This window comes from Trifolium pratense, linkage group LG7, assembly GCF_020283565.1.
Source record: "Trifolium pratense cultivar HEN17-A07 linkage group LG7, ARS_RC_1.1, whole genome shotgun sequence".
Classification (NCBI taxonomy): Eukaryota; Viridiplantae; Streptophyta; class Magnoliopsida; order Fabales; family Fabaceae; genus Trifolium; species Trifolium pratense.
Window position 1 is genome coordinate 13522845 of NC_060065.1, and position 21777 is coordinate 13544621.

General features: G+C 31.8%; 2 protein-coding genes and 1 non-coding gene across 3 annotated transcripts; 2 read left to right on the top strand and 1 right to left on the bottom strand.

Annotated features, from left to right (window-relative positions):
• Nucleotides 1-2560: 2560 nt before the first annotated feature.
• On the top strand, nucleotides 2561-8801 carry LOC123897109. Its single transcript, XM_045947601.1, has 8 exons — nucleotides 2561-2858; nucleotides 2943-2998; nucleotides 3755-3917; nucleotides 5335-5423; nucleotides 5992-6124; nucleotides 6677-6769; nucleotides 7449-7551; nucleotides 8209-8801. The coding sequence occupies exons 1-8, from the start codon at nucleotides 2715-2717 to the stop codon at nucleotides 8571-8573; spliced, it is 1146 nt and encodes a 381-aa protein (XP_045803557.1). The 5' UTR covers nucleotides 2561-2714; the 3' UTR covers nucleotides 8574-8801.
• A 418-nt stretch (nucleotides 8802-9219) lies between these two features.
• Nucleotides 9220-14595, bottom strand: LOC123895886 (AP2-like ethylene-responsive transcription factor BBM2). Its single transcript, XM_045946355.1, has 8 exons — nucleotides 14384-14595; nucleotides 13917-13999; nucleotides 10907-10915; nucleotides 10724-10812; nucleotides 10511-10584; nucleotides 10335-10385; nucleotides 10160-10236; nucleotides 9220-9854 (listed from the first exon to the last, which is right to left on the bottom strand). The coding sequence occupies exons 1-8, from the start codon at nucleotides 14593-14595 to the stop codon at nucleotides 9220-9222; spliced, it is 1230 nt and encodes a 409-aa protein (XP_045802311.1).
• Nucleotides 14596-21492: 6897 nt separating this feature from the next.
• On the top strand, nucleotides 21493-21576 carry TRNAL-CAA. The gene has a single exon. It is a non-coding gene; the product is annotated as a tRNA-Leu (tRNA).
• Nucleotides 21577-21777: the final 201 nt, after the last annotated feature.

A 21777-nucleotide genomic window follows, 5' to 3' on the forward strand; every position in this document is an offset into this window, starting at 1 on the left:
TGAGGACAAAGATCCTTAATTTGAGATAGGAGATCATTTTCCACATGTAATCATCCTAATGAATGAGAGAGAATCACTCTCCGCAATAATTTGCTGAAATCCACGTTGTTTAACTATAAAAGAACCATGGTATATACCCCATAATTTAGCATAAGTTATAGAATGCCTACACAAACTACAAGAAAATGTTGTAATAAAAGCACTATGTCAATCAACAACATAATTGAAGTAAAAATATCACGCACGAGAAATAGGGTTTGAATTGTGACCTTTTAAAAACTTTGACTTGACAGATAATTGAGAATAAGAATGTTTTACTTTCAAAACCACTAAATATGATAACTTAGCAAAAAAAAAAAAACACATTTTCAACTAGCTACCACTAATAAAGAGATAAGTGACAGACAAGATTGACACAGAGATTTATACTGGTTCACATAATATGGGTTGGTCAAGTCCTCATAACTTTGTGAGATTTTCATTATGGTGCTTGAGAGATCTTCCCAAATAGTACGCATTACAATCTTTTGGTCACCTGACATTTTACAAGTTTTTGGTAGCCTCTTCAGACTTACAAACCACTTACACAAGGCTTAATTAGTAAAATAGTCCCTTAAGGACATTTTTGGTTTCAGATTGGTCCCTTAAAGAAAAAAAGGTCCAAATAGGTCCCTTAAAGAAAAAAAAGTCCGAATAGGTCCCTTAAAGACATCTCCGTTAATCAGTTTGGTCCCTAAAAAGAGGTCTAAATAGGACCAAACTGATTAACTGAGATGTCTTTAAGGGACCTATTCGGACTTTTTTTTCTTTAAGGAACCTATTTGGACCTTTTTTTCTTTAAGGGACCAATCTGAAACCAAAAATGTCTTTAAGAGACCATTTTACTAATTAAGCCCTTACACAATCATTCTTTACAACCCAAAGAACATTGATGTTGTTCTTACAATCAACTATCAATGGTTTTTGTGATTGATATCCCTGAAGACTTGATACAGATCTCACAATGTGCGAGTCTTGTCTTTTGAGATACACTTGAAGATTTATAAGAAGATATATGCAGATACACTTGAAGATTTATACGAAAGCGACTGTATCTTTTGCGAATTTCTTAATATGAGAATGTGATTTTTATGTTATGTATTGTTGGAGTGTTTGATAATGTGACCTAAGTACTATGGGAGTGGGGAATCTCTTCTTTATCTCATATGTTATCGAACTTTGATGAGATTTTCAAGTCTGTTTAAGTCTTGTTATTTCTTTGGAATGTTGACTTTATTTATAGAAAGTTAGGTGACCGTTGCAAGGACTTGGGGAGTAAGCAAGCAAAATTAGCCAAAATTGGTCTCATATTTCGGTTCTTTATTTTCTTGTGAACCTGAATGATCTGATCTTCAAATTCATGGTCATTTTGATGATCTAAACTCAATTTTTAGATTGGAGGTGTTATCATGCATCAATGTTTCTTGAATATTTCATGAAACAGTTGTAATTCTGAAATTCATTCTCATCACCCATGTCCATTATCATGATTCCATGTTTCTTCAATATTTGTTTGGAGATTGATGAACAATTGTCTTCCAATGGAGGACAATTTGGTATGTAGAGGTAAGAGGTGTATTTAAATTTATACCGATGCACAACTTTACGTAACAGTGACAAAATTGTTCAACATATGCTTTTTGAATGTTCTATTTTGGAACAAGTGTCGTTATTTGTTTTGAGATGGATAAGCATGAACTATGCTTTGGTAAATCAATTTGGGAATATACTTTTCGGTTTTCTAGTTTAACTTCGAAGTGTTTTTACTATTTGGCTAGCTTGGTAAAATATCTAATATAAAAACAACATATATTATAGTAAAAAAAAAACATTATGAGACAACAATGATCAATTGATCAAATATATTTAAAACCTTTTTACTGATTTTTTTACGAAATTAAAACACATGTATTAATAAACAATAAAGTGCTTTACCAAACAATCCTAGATTTTTAGTGATGTAAGCTTCACCATGGCTCATTTTGAGTCATATTTTGTTTGGAATCACCTATCTACATCATTTTTCTTGGCTTTTATCTAAACATGTGTTATTCATGTTTTTTATTTTGTGATTTTGTCATCCATGTATGACATTATTGTGGTATTTTTAATTTATTCTATCTTCAAGTAAATGAATATCTTATTTCTAAAAAAAAAATCTTAGAAAAAAGTTCCATCCGTTTATTTTTAAGTGTTGTTTTAGCATAAAACTCTCCAACTATGATAGTAAATTGCTGGAGTATTTTTTTTTCCTATTCTACCCTCATTTTAAAAAAAGAAATATTTATTGAGAGAAAATGAATTAATCTTATGGAAATTGTGAAATAAAAGTTATTGAGAGAATAAAAAAATAATTGACAAATTGTAACTTTAAACTTTCAAATAATAATTAAATTGGAAAAAAAAAAAAATCGAAAATGACATTTAAAAATGAACAGTAAATTAAAATAATTAGTACTATTATTTAAAAAATAAAAAAAATAAAATGAATATATCCATGTACCAAAAAAAAAAATTCTATGATCACCGATTGATGATTCACTATCATCAATCCCCTCCTTCTCCTGTCTACTTTGTGACCACACATTTGTCGTAGCTCAACCCTCATACCAATTCCCATCATCAACTTCATCTTGAGAAAACAAACTCAACACATTTTGAAATTTGAATAAACAATGTTTCACACTCCGTTTCGTTTACTTAATTTTCCCTGCACAAAACCTCCACATCTAAACATTCATATCTTGCTTTCCCTTCGTTCACCAACCATCCTTTGCTCATTCAATGAAGATTCCTTTTCTATCCCTAAATCAACCCAGGCATGCTCTCTTTTCCATTTTTTCTTTTACTTTTTTTTTTTTTTTTTGGATAATGTGATGATGAATTTTTTTTTTTTTTAACAGTTTGGTTACAGTCCTCCAGAGGATCTATTTGGGCTAGAGGTGGAACTCAAACCAAGGTCTCAATTTTATATTTTTTGTTACACTTGATGTACTTTGTAGCATTGACACATCTAATCAAAGTCTTGTCGTGTTCGACAGGTGTCAATGTCCAACACCGACACATATCGATACATATGACTACAATTTACATCCAATTAATTATCGGTATCGAGGTGTCAATGTGTGTTCGATGTTTGTGATGTCTGTGTCTATGTACTTCATAGTTGGTTATCTATCTGTTTTATCATATTCATTACATAATATCAACATAAAATAAAATAACAAATTTTAATTTGAGGGTTAGAATGGAACTACTATTGGTCCCCGTAAGCATAATTCAGTTGGTAGGGACATGACATTGCAATATGCAGAAGCCGGGGTTCGAACACATGATTCTCAACTGACACTGGACACAACAAGACATTAACACGTTGACACCGATAATAATTTGAGAAAATGACATAATTCAATGTAATAATAAGTGTCGGTGTCAGACACCGACGTCCGACACCGGGACATAGCTTATTCACCTTAAGTAGTGAAATTCTAGCCACCAGCTATTTGACAAAATAAAGAGATAATGAAACTACTATTGAAACTAATGAACTGTGCACAATTTTCTAGCTGTTTCCTTCATTTACTTTTTATTTGTAATTGTTGATGAAGGTAAAATTGAAGAAATCAACATCTTGTACCCTATTATTTATAAGTATAGATATAATACAAACTGTTTCAATGAAGATTTGAATTATGACAAGGTTCATTTTTTTTAGGAAAACTAACTCTCATATAAGAGAACCAAGGTCTTGGTTTGGTCCAAATGGACAGTATATCAGAGAGCTACCTTGTCCAAGTTGCCGAGGAAGGGGTTATACTCCTTGTACAGAATGTGGAATAGAAAGATCTAGATCAGACTGTCCAGAATGTAATGGAAAGGTACTTTCCTTTTTATGACTATCTGTTCACTGATTAAAACACAATTTCAATTTGATATTTTCTACGTAGCAATGACACTTCAAATTAAGGTGTGTGCGAGTGTCGGACACATGTTGAGGTTCATCACCAACAAAATAATGACACGTGGTTACATACAATTACTTTCATTTTTTCAAATTATTACCAGTGCCTCTGTATCGATGTTTGTGTCAATGTTTCGTGTCAATGCTTCATAAAATCTTATTAGAATTGTTTAGTGACTTTGATCGTTTGTGCCATGAATAACCAAATTTCTTCAGAAAATCTTGGTTAGTACATAAAATTTCTGTAGATGCATGTACTGGATATACCTATAGTAAGTGAAGAAATTTCTACACCTCAATTTCTTTTTGATGCTCTCACATTTAACTTATCTTCTAACATCTATAAGCTTAAATGGATTTATGTGTAAGTGAAGAATCACAAGCTTATTATTTTGATTGAGAAATTCTTACATGCTCAAGACTATTTCAAACTGTGTCTAAGTCGTTTCTGATTTGAACAAAAAATTCTGAATGTGAAAGTTAAATTTACTTTAGGATAGAGTGCAGGAGCTTTCACTTCTTTTGCATTTGTAGTCACAAGGGAAACATTTAGCGATAGTGACTGTTTGGATCTGCAGTTGAACAGTGAAACTTGTTTTCCAATGCATGTGAATATGGAAGCAACAATTTTCATATGCAACGTGCATCCAACTGTTTGCTGCCACGGGTCCAAACACACTGTTAATGGAGATGTGGTTTGATATTTTGTGGTAGCTATCTCCTAAAAGTCACAACACCATGGTCCTAAATGAGCCACTTCTAGAATAACCACAGTGAAAAGCTGAAAGCCTTACTGTTCCTTTTGATTCAACTGATTTCCTTGGACCATTAAATATTGTTATTGCTCATAGTTCAGCACTAGGAAAATTTTGTGAGCATATATTGATACACACCATACTTCAACAATCACAATGCTTGACGAAAAGATATTTATTCACTTATGAGACAATTTATTAGTTTAAAATACTATTTCATATTTGTATCTTAGGTGTTTGTGATGTCATATATAAAGTAGCTTCCTGATTCTTGCCCCTTTGGTACTAGCTAAGGAAACAAAAAAAGTAAATTTTGTATCAAAATAAGGGTAGAATAAGAAAAAAACTACAACAATACACTACATTGGTTGGAGAGCTTTATGCTAAAATGAAACTTAAAAAGGAACGGAGGGAGTAGCATTTTACCATATTTGGATCCTTAACTAGTGTCTCAGGGGCACTAATTAGTATTTTCCTTTCTTATTTTATATCAGTTATGAAACATAATGGTACAGAGTATAATATAAGTGAAAGAGATTTAATTCATAATCTATTCCCTTTTGGTCTTCATGTGAACAGGGTTTACTGACTTGCCACCAGTGCTCTGGAGATTGTGTCATATGGGAAGAATCAATTGATGAACGACCATGGGAGAGAGCTCAATCAATGTAAGACTTGAAAATTAAATTTCCTCTTTCTTTACTGTTCTTATCTTCTGTTAACTCCTCGGAAATGTTAAGGCGTCTTACAATAAACTTTATTTATCGCAAATACATGTGCCAAACACACCTCAAATTTTTGTATCACATTAACAATATCCTCCTCCATAACAACTCCTGTCTGCCTCTTATCTTTACTACTTTATCAAACCACTGGTTTAAAATTACCCTAAAAATTTGGTTCAGAAACAGAACGGATAGTTATGTATAACATTCCTTTTCAATCTATCAAAAAGTGATCAATTCTTACTCCTTCTTATCTATAATATGGACAATAGATGATCACCTAACTGTTTTTACATTCAAAAGATTTTGTTTGGATTTTGCTTTGTTTCCCCCTTATGTAATGTGTTATATAATCTTTCTTGTGGATATATGCTCGCTGTTGAACTTATGTAACCTTGCATTGTACTCTGCATCCCTGCACTTGTTTTTATTGGATTTTGAAAACTGGTGCAGCATTTTCATGTTAATATGCGAGTAGGATCCAATTGTTTACTATTTTGATTTTTCTTAGATCTCCACTCAAAGTGAAGGAAGACGATGAAGTTGACAAATTAGACATAAAGCTTGATGCAAAGAAAAAATCCAAGCGTGTTTACCAGTCACCTTCTCCTGAAGTTGGATTAAAGATTAGTCGTTCATTAAAAGTTAGTTGGCTGCTTAATTTTACTAGGATTATTATGGATGTAAATTGTTAAATGGCATAAGTTTTACATGGATTACATTGATTCAATTGGCTTGTTCAGTTTATAGATTGATAAATATTAACATATAGGCACACTCAAACCACAAACAAGAGCTCAGGTTAAGGTCAAACTAATCGGGAGTAGTCGAGTTCAAACCCTAGCTGGAACCATCCTTAGCAAGATATTATTTACCTCATGACCAAACTCCGATTTATCAGAATCCCTTTTCCCTAGGAATGAAGGTTTAAGACCCAAAAATATGACACACAAGAGAACACATCTTTAAACAAGGCCATTTATAGAATCTCAATACCTTCTTATCATGCAAAAGTAATTATTGTAGTATAGACTATAGAGGATAGTTATAATTGTGACTGATTTGAATAAATTTCATGTTCCTTTTTCTCTTTCCTTTGGTTTAGTGGTGTATTAATATGATAATCTAAACAAAGGATTCATATTAGTTGCTAAGATTGCAAATTTAATTGTGTTTGTTTAGTTGAATGATTGCAGAGTCTCAATGCCAAAACTGGTCTATTTAGCAAACGAATGAAGATCATCCACCAGGATCCAATTCTTCAGGCACAGAGAGTGATTGCTATTAAGGTTTAAAATGCTTAAACTTGTTTTTCATTTCCGTTTAGTGCTTTTTTTTTTTCTATTGCATATATAAATATTGATCCTCCATTTATAAATATCTTAAATTGGTCCTCTAAAGATCTGTGCAATATCAAATTTTTGAGTGTCACATTTTTACCATCAAATTGGTACTACAACGAAAAAATTGATGTCATAAATAATAATTGAAGGACTGATTTGATATCATTGATAAACAAAATATCTTTAAAGGACCAAAATGAGTATGATATGCTCATGTGAAATGGTTTATATTTCTTTCCAGTCACACCTTAATTAAACTCAAATTGCTTTTGAATGCTATGATTATAGTTTTAATTAGGGCAGGAAATAAGGCATCTTCAAAAAGCCTGAGTAATTACCTTTTTTGTTCTATATATGTTGTATGAATTTTATATAATACTAATTTTGATCATGCTTAGTTGATATGAAATATACTAAGCCTGAGTCTTTTTCTTTTCGTTAGCATTAAATCATATGTTCTAGATAGAAGAGTAGTAATACATAATCACACATAAAATGACATGGGCCACTACTTGAGTATGTGCATAAGACTTTTCTTTTTCTGGAAAAATTATGCATTTGAAGCATTTGAATTTTTTACACACTGAAAATTCTGCACAATGAATGTTTGCTTTGATGGATGCAGAAAGCTAAGAGAACTGTTTCAGCAAGAATGCATGCTTCCAAAACTATGAAAGAGTTCTTTAGTGATCCAATAAACCGTCAAAAAAGGAGCATAGCCATGAAAGGTAATTTTCATACCCTCTGCATCCACAACTTCAAACTAGCCCATTTATTTTACCTTTTAGTTGTACTATTTGAACATATAAATTTGACAACTTTTGCTACAGAATCTAAATGGTTAATGTATTTCAAATAGTTAACCATGTTCAGTAGATGGTTAATAGATTTATCAGGTGCAAAAATTCATAATCATCAAAGATGGACGTGATTTAAGCCACTAGGTTTGGTCTAGTAGTGAGGGGTTTGGGTAGTATGCTATAGGTTCTGGGTTCGATCCCCAGCTCATTGTAAACAAAAAAAAAAAAACAAAAAAGATGGACGTGATTGATCACATCCAATTTTGTGGTTAATGAGTTCTAGTATATCCATTAACCATCTATTGAAAATTATTAACCACATATTTGAAATGCCCTTAACACTTACAGAAGTTGTTGTAAAAGTTGTCTAAATTTGGTTGTACTAAAATAATTCCTCTTTTAAGTTTTGAGAGGTCTCAAATAGGATCCAATTAGCAAAAATAACTTCCTTTGTTAAAAGGTGCATTGGGAAACATTATATTTCCATTTACTTCCACTTGAATTTTTTTAAAAAAAAGAGACTTTTTTTTAAAACAAAGGCATAGTTGAACTTCAAACTCGAACTTTTTCCCTACTCTAATGCAGGAGTGAAATTCTACTGCCAAAACTGTGGACGTGAAGGACATAGGAGACACTATTGTCCAGAACTCAAGGATGGTTTGGTTGATCGGAGATTCACATGTAAGCTATGTGGTGAAAAAGGGCACAACCGAAGGACATGCATTAAGTTAAGGATAAGCCATAGTGATGGGAGAGTTATAAAACACCATCGATGTAAAATATGTCGACAATATGGCCATAACAGAAGGACATGCCCTCAAGTTATTTCGAATAAAGGAACGGACACAACATCTCAAAGAATATACAAATGTCGATTGTGCCAGAAAGAGGGACACAATATTAGAACATGTCCTAGAAGAATAGTTGGTACTGAAAATTCTCAAAAGTAATAGTCCTACTTTTGAGAAATTCGAGTTTGAACCTAAATCTCATTGACGAGATTTGAAAAGCTTTTATTTTGCTCACTTATGTAACTGCAACATGATCTATTAATCAATGTTGATTAGCCTAAACTTGTCAGAAATTGGTTAGATTTAAGGTTGCTTGTTGGAACTTGGATGAAACAAAAATGGTAGGGGTCATTCATATGCCCAAGAGTAAACTAGCTTCCCAACTAATATGGCCGAACTTAATTGTCTCTTGCAAACACTAAAAATTTTCTAGCTGAAGTTTTGGTCATAAAGCCTTATATTTAGGGACGGAGGTAGTATCGCTAGATCTCATTTTAATTGAAATTTAATTAAAGGAAGTATTTAATAAAGGTGTATTTATATAATATTATGCTATATATCATTATTAAAAGATTATATACAGAAAGTTATGTGTACTTGACATTTTTTATTTATGAGCAGAGAAGGTTTCTCTGCAAGTATTCACATCTTAACAATTATTTGACATCCATAACTAGTATGTTAAGATAATAGAGATTTTCTATCAAAGTTCTCAATCAGTTAGATATGTAGGAAGCAACCATTCCACAGGGTTTGCATAGATCTATTTTTGGTTTTTCATAAGTTCCTTTTACTACAAGTAATCCTATTCGAGGCACTGTTGCGTACTAAATGTGGAAACTTTTCCCAACCGGGATTCGAATCTTGATAGGGATTGCATAGTTCCATGATACATAGGCGACGACCCCTCTTCTGATGACACCAAGGAAGGTAATTTGTTGACATTAGAAGAGCACAAATAAGTGTTACTGTTGTTTTCGATATCAAAAACCCCTCTAATACTTTCTTGAGGATATTTCAATTCAACTTCTTCTTCGTCTTCACTAGAACAATTCAGGTTTCTCTGCATTAGTTCTCTAAATACCGAAGATTTTAGTAGAAGTCCTAATGCTGTTGGTGAAGCTGGTTTATTGCAAGAACTTAAAGGTGTCATCATAAGGTTGGAAAAGTCTCGCTTCTTTGTAGTTTCAACTTGCAAAAGCTTTTCTGGATTGATGTTGGAGTTGGATGCATCAATGTTTGTTCTTGTTTGGATTGAATTAGTGGCTGCAAAGGGTACTTGAAGTTCCGTGTTTTGCTTTTGTTCTTGTGAAGTAGTTGAATTTGGTCCTGGCCTTAACCATCTAATGTAGGTGCTTAAATCAAAGTTTGTTACTGCATTTATGCCTCGGTATTCAATTGCTGCGATATCGTACGCGCGAGCCGCCTCTTCTTGTGTACCTTTATAGAGATAGATATTGATCACATTAGTTATCTGATGAACTTAATTCACTAAAGTCGAAAAACCACAGCTACTACCATCGACAAATCTCAACGGTTAGATTAAGATTGCACACTTAATTTTCCGATTTTACAAATGTCTAGTTTAAAATACAAACTTAGAATATTAATATTATTTATCTTCATGGATGGTCGATATCTATTGACTAGTGACTAAATGGTATTTTGAACGCATCAAATCCAAGTCCATTGTCTGAGTATTTTTCGAAAGATACGAGACTTGTTTAAGGGCGTGGAAAACTCACCATAAGTCCCGAGGTAGAGATACTTGTTGCCGAACACTCTCCCAATCCTTGCCTCCCATCTTCCATTGTGATGGTGCCTGTATTAAATTTTCATATATACAATCTTAGCATTATGTAATTCATTTGTTAGAAACAAAATGCAGAGTTTCATTGCACAAGATAGAATATATTTCACCTTGCTACCCCTCTATATTTTGAAACACCTCTAGAAAAACCACTGCTCCTCCTATAATAACAAAAGAAAAAGATATATAACTCGGAAAAATATCAATTTTTTTTAAGACTCTGTATCCGGCTCAATATAAAAAAATATTAGTGACACTTTTGCTAGAAAAAAAAAATTAGATTTACCTTCTCAAAGAAGCAAGATACTCTTCTTTGCTCATAGTTATCATTATCTCAATTTCTTTCTCATAATCAGATACCTATAAAATCATGATAGTTGCTAAATAAAAACACTCGCGAAGAAAACTTACTAACATAACGACAAATATATTAATATTTGTCTTAAAAACGAATGATTACAATAAAAAATTGAAGTTCAAGTACTAAAAAGATACATACAGGAAAATTTGTAAAAGTTGATGTTCCCCAATACTTGAGTGCAGCCAAATCATAAGCTCTAGCAGCAGCTTCTTCATCATTATATGCTCCTGATATTAAAAACCAAATGTGAAAACTTAAAGGTTAATTTCTACTGTTCTGTTATTAATAGAGTAAAAAAAAAAAAAGTTCTGAAGTTCTTACCCAAATATACTGCTCCATATCAGCAAAGAAGCAAATTCACATTCACAAACAGAACCACAATGCAATGAACAATTTGTTAGAAAATGAAAACAAAAAAAACAAATTTAAGTTAGGGGCTGCTAATTTAGACCCAGTTGGGTCTAAATTAGCAAGGTGCACCTTTTGAGTTGGACAAAAATACCCTTTCTTTTTTTAAAAAAAAAAAAAAAAAAATATTGGCGCTGATCCAGTGTCGCGCGCCTACCGCAGGACCACCGTTACAGACCGTTGATTTCCATCAGACGGCCAAGAGATGATCTCATCATGGCTGTCGGATCAATCAGACAGTCCAGATCATCCATCTCCATGATAAGCCAGCGCGTGCACCACACTAGATCTGCGCCTGGAGAGAAAATTTCATTTTAAAAAAGCAGGACACGTGTCAACTGCTGGGTGGTTGGCGTGTTTTTTTTTTTCATTTAATACTTTAAACTCAATTATTTCGTTGTAAATTAATTTTTTATTTTTTTATTTTTATACCAAAATTCATAATTTTTTTTTGTCTACAAATAGAGACTTGGTTCGTTTGATTTGGACACAAAAAAAAAAACTCAATTTTTCACTACCTTTAATTATCTTTATATAATAATGTGAAACCATTTAGCTGGTAGAATGGTTTCACAGTATAACTCTCTGAAACCATTTTACTGGTAGAATGGTTTCAGTGAGTAATTTCTTAATTGTTTGCTTCTGAAACCATTCTGAAACCATTTAGCTGGTACAATAGTTTCAGAGCGTTGTACTTTGAAACCATTTCACTGATAGAATGGTTTCAGGGGAGTTGATTTTTAATTGTTTGCTTCTGAAACCATTTTACTGCTAGAATGGTTTCACAGTATAACTCTCTGAAACCATTCTTCCAGCTAAATGGTTTCAGAAGCAAACAATAGTTTTTAATTACCGTTTTATCTCATTTAATTAACGAAAAATAGTTTCAGGTCTCAAAAAATTTCATAAAATATACCAAAAGTTCCAGAATATTATCTAATATTTTATTAGAAACAAATAAAAACACAATTGGTTTCAGAGTACAAATCTATGAAATTATTATTATTATTTGTTAAATGGTTTTAAATAATCAGCGGAATTTGTGAAAATAATTTCATGACTTGAACTAGGGAGAGTGAGGTACACAAGAGGGTTCTAAATAATTCATAGTACTTTACATAAAATTTTGGAAATTTTTTATGGAATTATAATATTTTTAATTACCTTTTTACTCATTTAATTAACTAAAAATAGTTTCGGGTCTCCAAAAATTTCATACAATATACCAAAATTTCCAGATTATTATCTACTATTTTATTATGAAAAAATAAAAAAAAATAGAGCCTCCCTGAGGCCGCACGCGCTCCCACGCGCCTCCGGTGAGAGTGGGCGTGGGCGACGCGCACTGTTCATCGTCCCTCCCACCCGTTTTATGCAGAAACGGGTCGTGCGACCCGGTTTTTGACCCGGTTCGATCTCCCTCAATACTCAACGAAACTCGACGTTCCTTATATGGATTTTGATCGTTTTTCAATTTTACAAAGGTTTCCGATATTAGTTTTTGAAATCGGCGTTCGATTCGCACGTAAAATGAGGTCGAAATTTGGAAGAAATTTAAAAAATGTAATAGTTGTTCTATTGTTTCAAAAAAAAAAAAGGGTATTTTTATGATGCAAATTACATACATGCCCCAGTTGCTCTATTGTTTCAAAAAAAAAAAAATGGGTATTTTTGTCCAACTCAAAAGGTGCACCTTGCTAACTTAGACCTAACTAGGGTCTAAGTTAGAAAACCCCTTTTAAGTTATTAATAAACTAGTAGTAAAGGTCTCTTGCAAGAGCACATAATGATAGGAACTAGAGGTGTGAAATTTTGTCACGTGTCATGAAGCACCGACACAGACACTGACATGATATTGATAGGACGTGTTGACACCGGAAATTTTTGAAAAAATGAATTAATTCAACGTAATGACATGTGTGCTGGTGTGACTCGACAACAGTATGTGTCGACAAGCTTTCCATAAAAAATGTCGGTGCTACAGGGTGACATTAAGGAGAAGACTTTTCTTAGAATAAATAGAATTTTATGGATGTCTAGTAGTAATACTTTATCAATACACCATTTTAAATATGTTTTAAAAATTAATATTATTTCCGTAAAAAAAAATTAGGCTTTAATGCACTTTTGATCTCCCTATTTTGAAAAACTTGAACTTTTGATCCCCCTATTTTAAAAGCCAACTTTTTGATCCCCCTATTTTAGTTTTTTCTGAATTTTGGTCCCTCATCTCAATTTGGTCAAAGTTTTGCTTATGTGTCATGCTCATTGATGATGTGGCAGTGTCCATATTGACATATCATATTCCATGTCATTATTATTATTTTTTAAAATCAAATATTATGTGTAATTTATTAATTTTTAATTAAATATTTGGGTAATCTAGTAATTTTTAATTATACATTTGGGTAATTTACTTGTTCAATTTTTTTTTGGGTAATTTATTAATTTTTAATTATATTTTCGAGTAATTTACTATTTTTAATTATATATTTGAGTAATTTATTAATTTTTAATTAAATATTTGGGTTATTTAGTAATTTTTAATTATATATTTGGGTAATTTACTATTTTTAATTATTTAATTAATTATTTTTTATTTTTTTAATATTTTTAAAACATAATATTTGATTTTAAAAAATAATAATAATGACATGGAATATGATATGTAAATATGGACACTGCCACATCATCAATGAGCATGACACATAAGCAAAACTTTGACCAAATTGAGATGGGGGACCGAAATTCAGAAAAAACTAAAATAGGGGATCAAAAAGTTGACTTTTAAAATAGAGGGATCAAAAGTTCAAGTTTTTCAAAATAGAGAAATCAAAAGTGCATTAAAGCCAAAAAATTAATATTATGATTTAAAGAAATAGTAAAATATGAATATTGTGATAAGTATTTAAAGTCTTATTACCTTGCTTTCCTTTTTTCTTTTGAGTTGGATTCCATGTTCCTTTATCCCATAAATGAGCTTCATACCTTCCAGTCCACCTATGTCTGCATCACATGAATTACGAACATAGACACATATGTCAGATACGACACTAACTGATAGAAGATTAATAGTAGTTAATTAAATAATTATAAGGTAGTAGTTTATTAATACCTAAATTATTAATAAACTACTACCTTATAATTATTTAATTAACTACTATTAATCTTCTATCATTAACACATCGACACCAATACTTTGGAAAATATCATATGTCATTACACAAAAAATTGAATATAATATATGTGTCAGTTTTGTGTGTCAGTGTTGGATACCAACACAGGTCAGACACCGTTCACACCTTCGATCGTGTGTGTTGGTGCCACAGAGCTAACAATAAAAACAAAAAATAAAAACCAAACAAAATGTTTATGAACATCAACACATGCCTGCTAACACCTCTAAACTTTGAGCTTCTCTTCACAGTGGTTGCTTGTCCACTCAGTGGCTGCTGCATTTCTGATACATCACCTTGTTGTGCAATAGACGAATCTCTTCGCCGCCTTTTGACACATTTAGTAGTTACAACAGAATCAGCTTCCAACATGAGCAATCTATGACTTCTTGGACTTAATTCATTTTTCACAAGTGCAAGTTCCATGATCAGTACTCTTCTGTTTCTTAGCAGCCAAAGTTAGTAAGCAAACAATGTAATTTACTTAGGAACAATATAGTATATGGTTCAAGCTGTGATTTTAGTTATATAGGCTACAAAATATTTGTTTCATGTTTATTTTGTTCTTTTGTTGTTTTAACTTCTTTTGTTAATAAAGACAGAAATGTCGATGATAACATTACTATAAAACAAATTTAGTTTTGCCAACACCAGAAAAAAACAAGAACTGCAGTAAAGAGATTATTATTATTGAGGTATAAAACAAAGTTATCCAGATTAATGTGAGCCAATTAATTGTATTTGAGGAATAATATTATTTTTGAGAACTATATATCCAGAACTTTGCTTTGATATAATCAAAGTCTACAAAAGTTTATTGTATTTGTAATTTGGTCACTTCCATATGGGATTGAGATTTGCTGCAGTAAAAAAATATAAAGTTTTTGTCTAATTTTTTTCAATCTCAGCCGTTAATTATTAATCGGATGGTTCAAAATAAAAAAATTAAAAAATCACATAAATGATCTCAACCACACATTTGAGATCAGACAAATCTAAATTAAAACTGTGTGAAATAGTAGATAATATTACAACATAAAATCTGCTTGCTTCTTTATATAGAAATATAAAAGTTAGACCAATCATGACTATGCTGAGGATTTTACCATGTAACCCCTAAATGGTTAAGATTATCTTCACATAATGAGAGAAATAATCAAGATAAATTAATGAAACATTTGATTTGTTATGAAATAAAGACGGGGCAAAACAATTTTAGTTGTAGTGTTTTTGATTTTAAAATTATTCGTGAGATTGAAAAAATAAAAGTCAAGAGAGTGAACAAAATCTGAAAATTTTGTCGATAACTATTACAACCTCATTGTTCCTAAATATATGCCATTTGTAGGAATTTCCTAATGACTTTTCATAGGTTCTTTATAAATTTTCAACTACATAAATTATTTCGTTACTATACTAGTACCTTATATTATTTTATATATCATGTAGAGTACCAACTTAAATAACTTATTCTTTCTTTTGAAGTATCATAGGTTCAAATTCAGTCCTAAGAATAAAGTTGCGTTAAAATTCTTGAGGGAGAACTTTATTTTTCTTTGTGGTCTAACCTGTTTGGAGCAAAACAAATAAGCTCCACCGACAAATGAGCGCCCTTCCTCACTGGAACAGCCCGAGCAAACAAAGCGACGCTCCGCTGCAAGGGATTAAATTATGTTGTTACACATAAGCTAATTTACACAAAAAAAAATTATATATTAACTTTTTAATTCTCGTAATTTGATCAATATAGTTCTATAGTTAGGAAATTAAGAATGTTGCATTTTTTGTTTTTAGCTGTTTTTATTACACCTAATTAGGAATCAATAGAATGGGAAGTGATTCGGCTTCTCTATGAATGAAGTTGGCAATACTAAAAAGTAAAAAGTGATTTGAAAGTAATAGAAGGAAAGTTTTAACATTTACAAAATGATACAAAAGAGTTTTGGCAAGTTATGAAGGATGAGTGCAAAATGTCCATTTAGCATGTTCTGTTTTTGGGGATAACCACGTACAAGCTATTTTGGTGTCAACCATAAGTGCAAAATATAATGTGTCACTAACGAAAATTGTTGAAGTAAATGCCTTGTACATATCGTCCATAATGAGTAGTAGTTTCCTAAAAGCACAACTTGTGCCAACCAACGTGTGTATAGAAGAGTAAGTCGTCCATAACAGAGTTTTTTTTACAACCAATAAACTATATCATTTTATTATTCAATAAAAGAGTAATACAAAGCGGTAAAGTCTCAAAAATACAGTGACTAGGCTAAGAAATGACCGTCCTAACAAGTGTGTGTGCAACTATGTTCGCTTGCCGTTTAATAAACTAAACCTTAAAGTTTGGATTACATAACAGAATGTTATTAGTATGACCAATATAATAGAACTAAACTCAGAACTACCTCCGCGGAGCTTTATTAATTTCCTACGGAATGAAATATGGAATAGAGTACGAGGCATTAAAATGTATGTATAACAGGTCCCCGTGAGGATAACTCAGTTGGTAGTGACATTGCATGTAAAATGCAAGGACTGAGGTTCGAACCTTGGTACTCCACTTATTGACCTTTAAAGGTGAAATTGTAGTCATTAGGCTGGCTACTTGACAAAAAAAAAAAGTACGTATAACCTGAGATTGGGGTTATAAATTTTTTTATTTTTTATTTTAATTAAGAGGTGATTAAACATCAAGAAAAATTTATACATCTCAACTAAGTTGACATTTTTAAAAAACATTTATTTTATGCCACGCGTTTGATTTGTAAAACAGCAAGAACTTGACAGAACAATACATGACAAAACAAGATAATACAAGACATAACAAAACTGTACCGGAGAGAGATAGAGCGATAATATTTTTATATTAAAAAATAAAATGGATATTTTCGTATTTTTTATAGTTGTATTGTGGACAAAAAGTTGTCATGTGGTTCAGTGAGGGACAAAAATTCTTGTTTTTGTCCAATCCTATAACCAGTTTCAAATCAAACATGGTACATCAAAAGTTGTCCAATTCAGTCTCCTATTTTTTAGCAGATCAAACACACCAATGTCTACTAATTTATTGATTATTCAAATGCTATAAAAATTTTAGCGTGAGAGACCTGTGTGCAACACTAATAGAATTCACTTCATTGACTTTTTAAACGATTTTCGATAAATGTTATATTTTATAGACATGATAATATAATTCAATCCAATGTTCACCATAAAGGTTAATCTAATTGTTATCTCATCCTCTAATTTTAAAACCCTCTTACTTGAAACATCTCATATATATATATATATATATATATATATATATATATATATATATATATATATATATATAGGGGGCTGCTAACTTAGACCCAGTTGGGTCTAAGTTAGCAAGGTGCACCTTTTGAGTTGGACAAAAATACCCTTTCTTTTTTTTTTTTAAAAAAAAAACATATTGGCGCTGATCCAGTGTCGCGCGCCTACCGCAGGACCACCGTTACAGACCGTTGATTTCCATCAGACGACCAAGAGATGATCTCATCATGGCTGTCGGATCAATCAGACAGTCCAGATCATCCATCTCCATGATAAGCCAGCGCGTGCACCACACTAGATCTGCGCCTGGAGAGAGAAAATTTCATTTTAAAAAAGCAGGACACGTGTCAACTGCTGGGTGGTTGGCGTGTTTTTTTTTTCATTTAATACTTTAAACTCAATTATTTTGTTGTAAATTAATTTTTTATTTTTTTATTTTTATACCAAAATTCATAATTTTTTTTGTCTACAAATAGAGACTTGGCTCGTTTGATTTGGACACAAAAAAAAAAAACTCAATTTTTCACTACCTTTAATTATCTTTATATAATACTGTGAAACCATTTAGCTGGTAGAATGGTTTCACAGTATAACTCTCTGAAACCATTTTACTGGTAGAATGGTTTCAGTGAGTAATTTCTTAATTGTTTGCTTCTGAAACCATTCTGAAACCATTTAGCTGGTACAATGGTTTCAGAGCGTTGTACTTTGAAACCATTTCACTGATAGAATGGTTTCAGGGGAGTTGATTTTTAATTGTTTGCTTCTGAAACCATTTTACTGCTAGAATGGTTTCACAGTATAACTCTCTGAAACCATTCTTCCAGCTAAATGGTTTCAGAAGCAAACAATAGTTTTTAATTACCGTTTTATCTCATTTAATTAACGAAAAATAGTTTCAGGTCTCAAAAAATTTCATAAAATATACCAAAAGTTCCAGAATATTATCTAATATTTTATTAGAAACAAATAAAAAAACAATTGGTTTCAGAGTACAAATCTATGAAATTATTATTATTATTTGTTAAATGGTTTTAAATAATCAGCGGAATTTGTGAAAATAATTTCATGACTTGAACTAGGGAGAGTGAGGTACACAAGAGGGTTCTAAATAATTCATAGTACTTTACATAAAATTTTGGAAATTTTTTATGGAATTATAATATTTTTAATTACCTTTTTAATCATTTAATTAACTAAAAATAGTTTCGGGTCTCCAAAAATTTCATACAATATACCAAAATTTCCAGAATATTATCTACTATTTTATTATGAAAAAATAAAAAAAAGGCTTAATTAATAAAATGGTCCCTTAAAGACATTTTTGGTTTCATATTGGTCCCTTAAAGAAAAAAAGGTCTAAATAGGTCCCTTAAAGAAAAAAAGGTCTGAATAGGTCCCTTAAAGACATATCTGTTAATCAGTTTGGTCCTATTTAGACCTCTTTTTAGGGACCAAACTGATTAACGGAGATGTCTTTAAGGGACCTATTCGGACTTTTTTTTCTTTAAGGGACCTATTTGGACCTTTTTTTCTTTAAGGGACCAATCTGAAACCAAAAATATCTTTAAGGGACCATTTTATTAATTAAGCCTAAAAAAAAGTAGAGCCTCCCTGAGGCCGCACGCTCCCCACGCGCCGCCGGTGAGAGTGGGCGTGGGCGACGCGCACTGTTCATCGTCCCTCCCACCCGTTTTATGCAGAAACGGGTCGTGCGACCCGGTTTTTGACCCGGTTCGATCTCCCTCAATACTCAACGAAACTCGACGTTCCTTATATGGATTTTGATCGTTTTTCAATTTTACAAAGGTTTCCGGTATTAGTTTTTGAAATCGGCGTTCGATTCGCACGTAAAATGAGGTCGAAATTTGGAAGAAATTTAAAAAATGTAATAGTTGTTCTATTGTTTCAAAAAAAAAAAAAAGGGTATTTTTATGATGCAAATTACATACATGCCCCAGTTGCTCTATTGTTTCAAAAAAAAAAAAAGGGTATTTTTGTCCAACTCAAAAGGTGCACCTTGCTAACTTAGACCTAACTAGGGTCTAAGTTAGAAAACCCCATATATATATATATATATATATATATATATATATATATATATATATATATATATATATATATATATATATATATATATATATATATATATATATATATATATATATATATATATATATATATATATATATATGGGGGCTGCTAACTTAGACCCAGTTGGGTCTAAGTTAGCAAGGTGCACCTTTTCAGTTGGACAAAAATACCTATTCTTTTTAATTAATTAACCAAATTACCATCAATGGACGCGGATCCAGTGTCGCGCGCTTACCGCAGGACCATGGTTACAAACCGTTGATTTCCATCAGACAGCCAAGATCTGATCTCATCAAGACTGTCTGATCAATCAGACAGCCCAGATCATCCGAATCCATCAGATTCCAGCGCGTGCACCACACTGGATTACACCCTGGAGAGAGAAGAATCTACTTTTTAAAAGCAGGACACGTGTCGCTGTCTGATCGGCTGGGCGTGATTTTTTTCCATTTAATACTTTGAACTCAATTATTTCGTTGTAAATTAATTTTTTTTTTTTTTATACCAAAATTCATAATTTTTTTTCTCTACAAATAGAGACTTGGTTCGTTTGATTTGGACACAGAAAAAAAAACCCAATTTTTCACTACCTTAATCTCATTTTTCACTACCTTACATCAACTCACTGAAACCATTCTACCAGCAAAATGGTTTCAGATTACAACTCTCTGAAACCATTGTACCAGATAAATGGTTTCAGAAGCAAACACAATTAATAAATTATTCACTGAAACCATTCTACCAGTAAAATGGTTTCAGAATACAACTATGTGCAACCATTCTACAAGCTAATAGGTTTCAGAAGCAAATAACTAATAATCAACTTACTGAAACCATTCTACCAGCAAAATGGTTTCAGATTACAACTCTCTGAAACCATTGTACCAGATAATTAAATGGTTTCAGAAGCAAACACAATTAATAAATTACTCATTGAAACCATTCTACCAGTAAAATGGTTTCAGAATAAAACTATGTGCAACCATTCTACCAGTAAAATGGTTTCAGAAGCAAACACTAGTTTTTAATTACCGTTTTATCTCATTTAATTAACTAAAAATAGTTTCAGGTCTCCAAAAATTTCATAAAATATACCAAAAGTTTCAGAATATTATCTACTATTTTCCTGGTATAATGGTTTCAGTGAGTTGGTTGAGTGGTGCGTGTTAAATTACAACACACAAGTAACGTATTTAGTAGACAAAAAATGAGATTAAGGTAGTGAAAAATTGCATTTTTTTTCGGTGTCCAAATCAAACGAACCAAGTCTCTATTTGTAGAAAAAAAAAATTATGAATTTTGGTATAAAAAAAAAAAAAAAAAATTAATTTACAACGAAATAATTGAGTTCAAAGTATTAAATGAACAAAAATCACGTCCAGCCAACCATTGTGTGACACGTGTCCTACTTTTAAAAAGCAAATTTTTCTCTCTCCAGGGTGTAATCCAGTGTGGCGCACGCGCTGAAATCTGATGGATCAGGATGATCTGGGCTGTCGGATTGATCAGACAGTCTTGATGAGATCAGATCTTTGCTGTCTGATGGAAATCAACGATCTGTAACCATGGTCTTTCGGTACGCGCGCGACACTGGATCCGCGTCCATTGATGGGTATTTTGGTTAATTAATTAAAAAGAATGGGTATTTTGGTCCAATTGAAAAGGTGCACCTTGCTAACTTAGACCTAACTAGGGTCTAAGTTAGAAAACCCCTATATATATATATATATACACACACACACACACACATAATTGAACACCGTTAATCTTAATGACTCAATTTTATATCAAGTGAATTTATATTTCTATACAAATTTACATGAATGATTTTTACGATATAAACTTACAATCAAATGGCAAATTTCGTAAAATTTATATTTGTTACATTTAAAATAACATCTAACAAGGTGAATTGTTTTTATTTAACAATCACAAGTCAGGATGGCCGAGTGGTCTAAGGCGCCAGACTCAAGTTCTGGTCTTCGAGAGAGGGCGTGGGTTCAAATCCCACTTCTGACATTTTTCTTTTTATTTTGGCGGATAAAAATTTTAGGGTGAGAGATGATGCCTTTAGTTTAAGATAAAGTTGATGAAATTAATTTGGCAAATATGAGTCCAATAAAATTTACCCCATTCTCTAAATATTAGAAGAACTAATTTTCAAATGGGTCAAAAATCTTAATAAAAAAGTTGGGTTAAATGGGATCAGATTTGTTTACC

Coding starts and splice junctions, on each gene's coding strand:
- LOC123897109 (XM_045947601.1), top strand. CDS start 2,715: ATGTTTCACACTCCGTTTCGTTTACTTAATTTTCCCTGCACAAAACCT. Junction 2,999..3,754: donor GAGGTGGAACTCAAACCAAG/GTCTCAATTTTA, acceptor CATTTTTTTTAG/GAAAACTAACTCTCATATAA. Junction 3,918..5,334: donor GTCCAGAATGTAATGGAAAG/GTACTTTCCTTT, acceptor TCATGTGAACAG/GGTTTACTGACTTGCCACCA.
- LOC123895886 (XM_045946355.1), bottom strand. CDS start 14,595: ATGGAACTTGCACTTGTGAAAAATGAATTAAGTCCAAGAAGTCATAGA. Junction 10,237..10,334: donor AAATATAGAGGGGTAGCAAG/GTGAAATATATT, acceptor AATTTAATACAG/GCACCATCACAATGGAAGAT. Junction 9,855..10,159: donor TCTCTACCTCGGGACTTATG/GTGAGTTTTCCA, acceptor ATCTCTATAAAG/GTACACAAGAAGAGGCGGCT.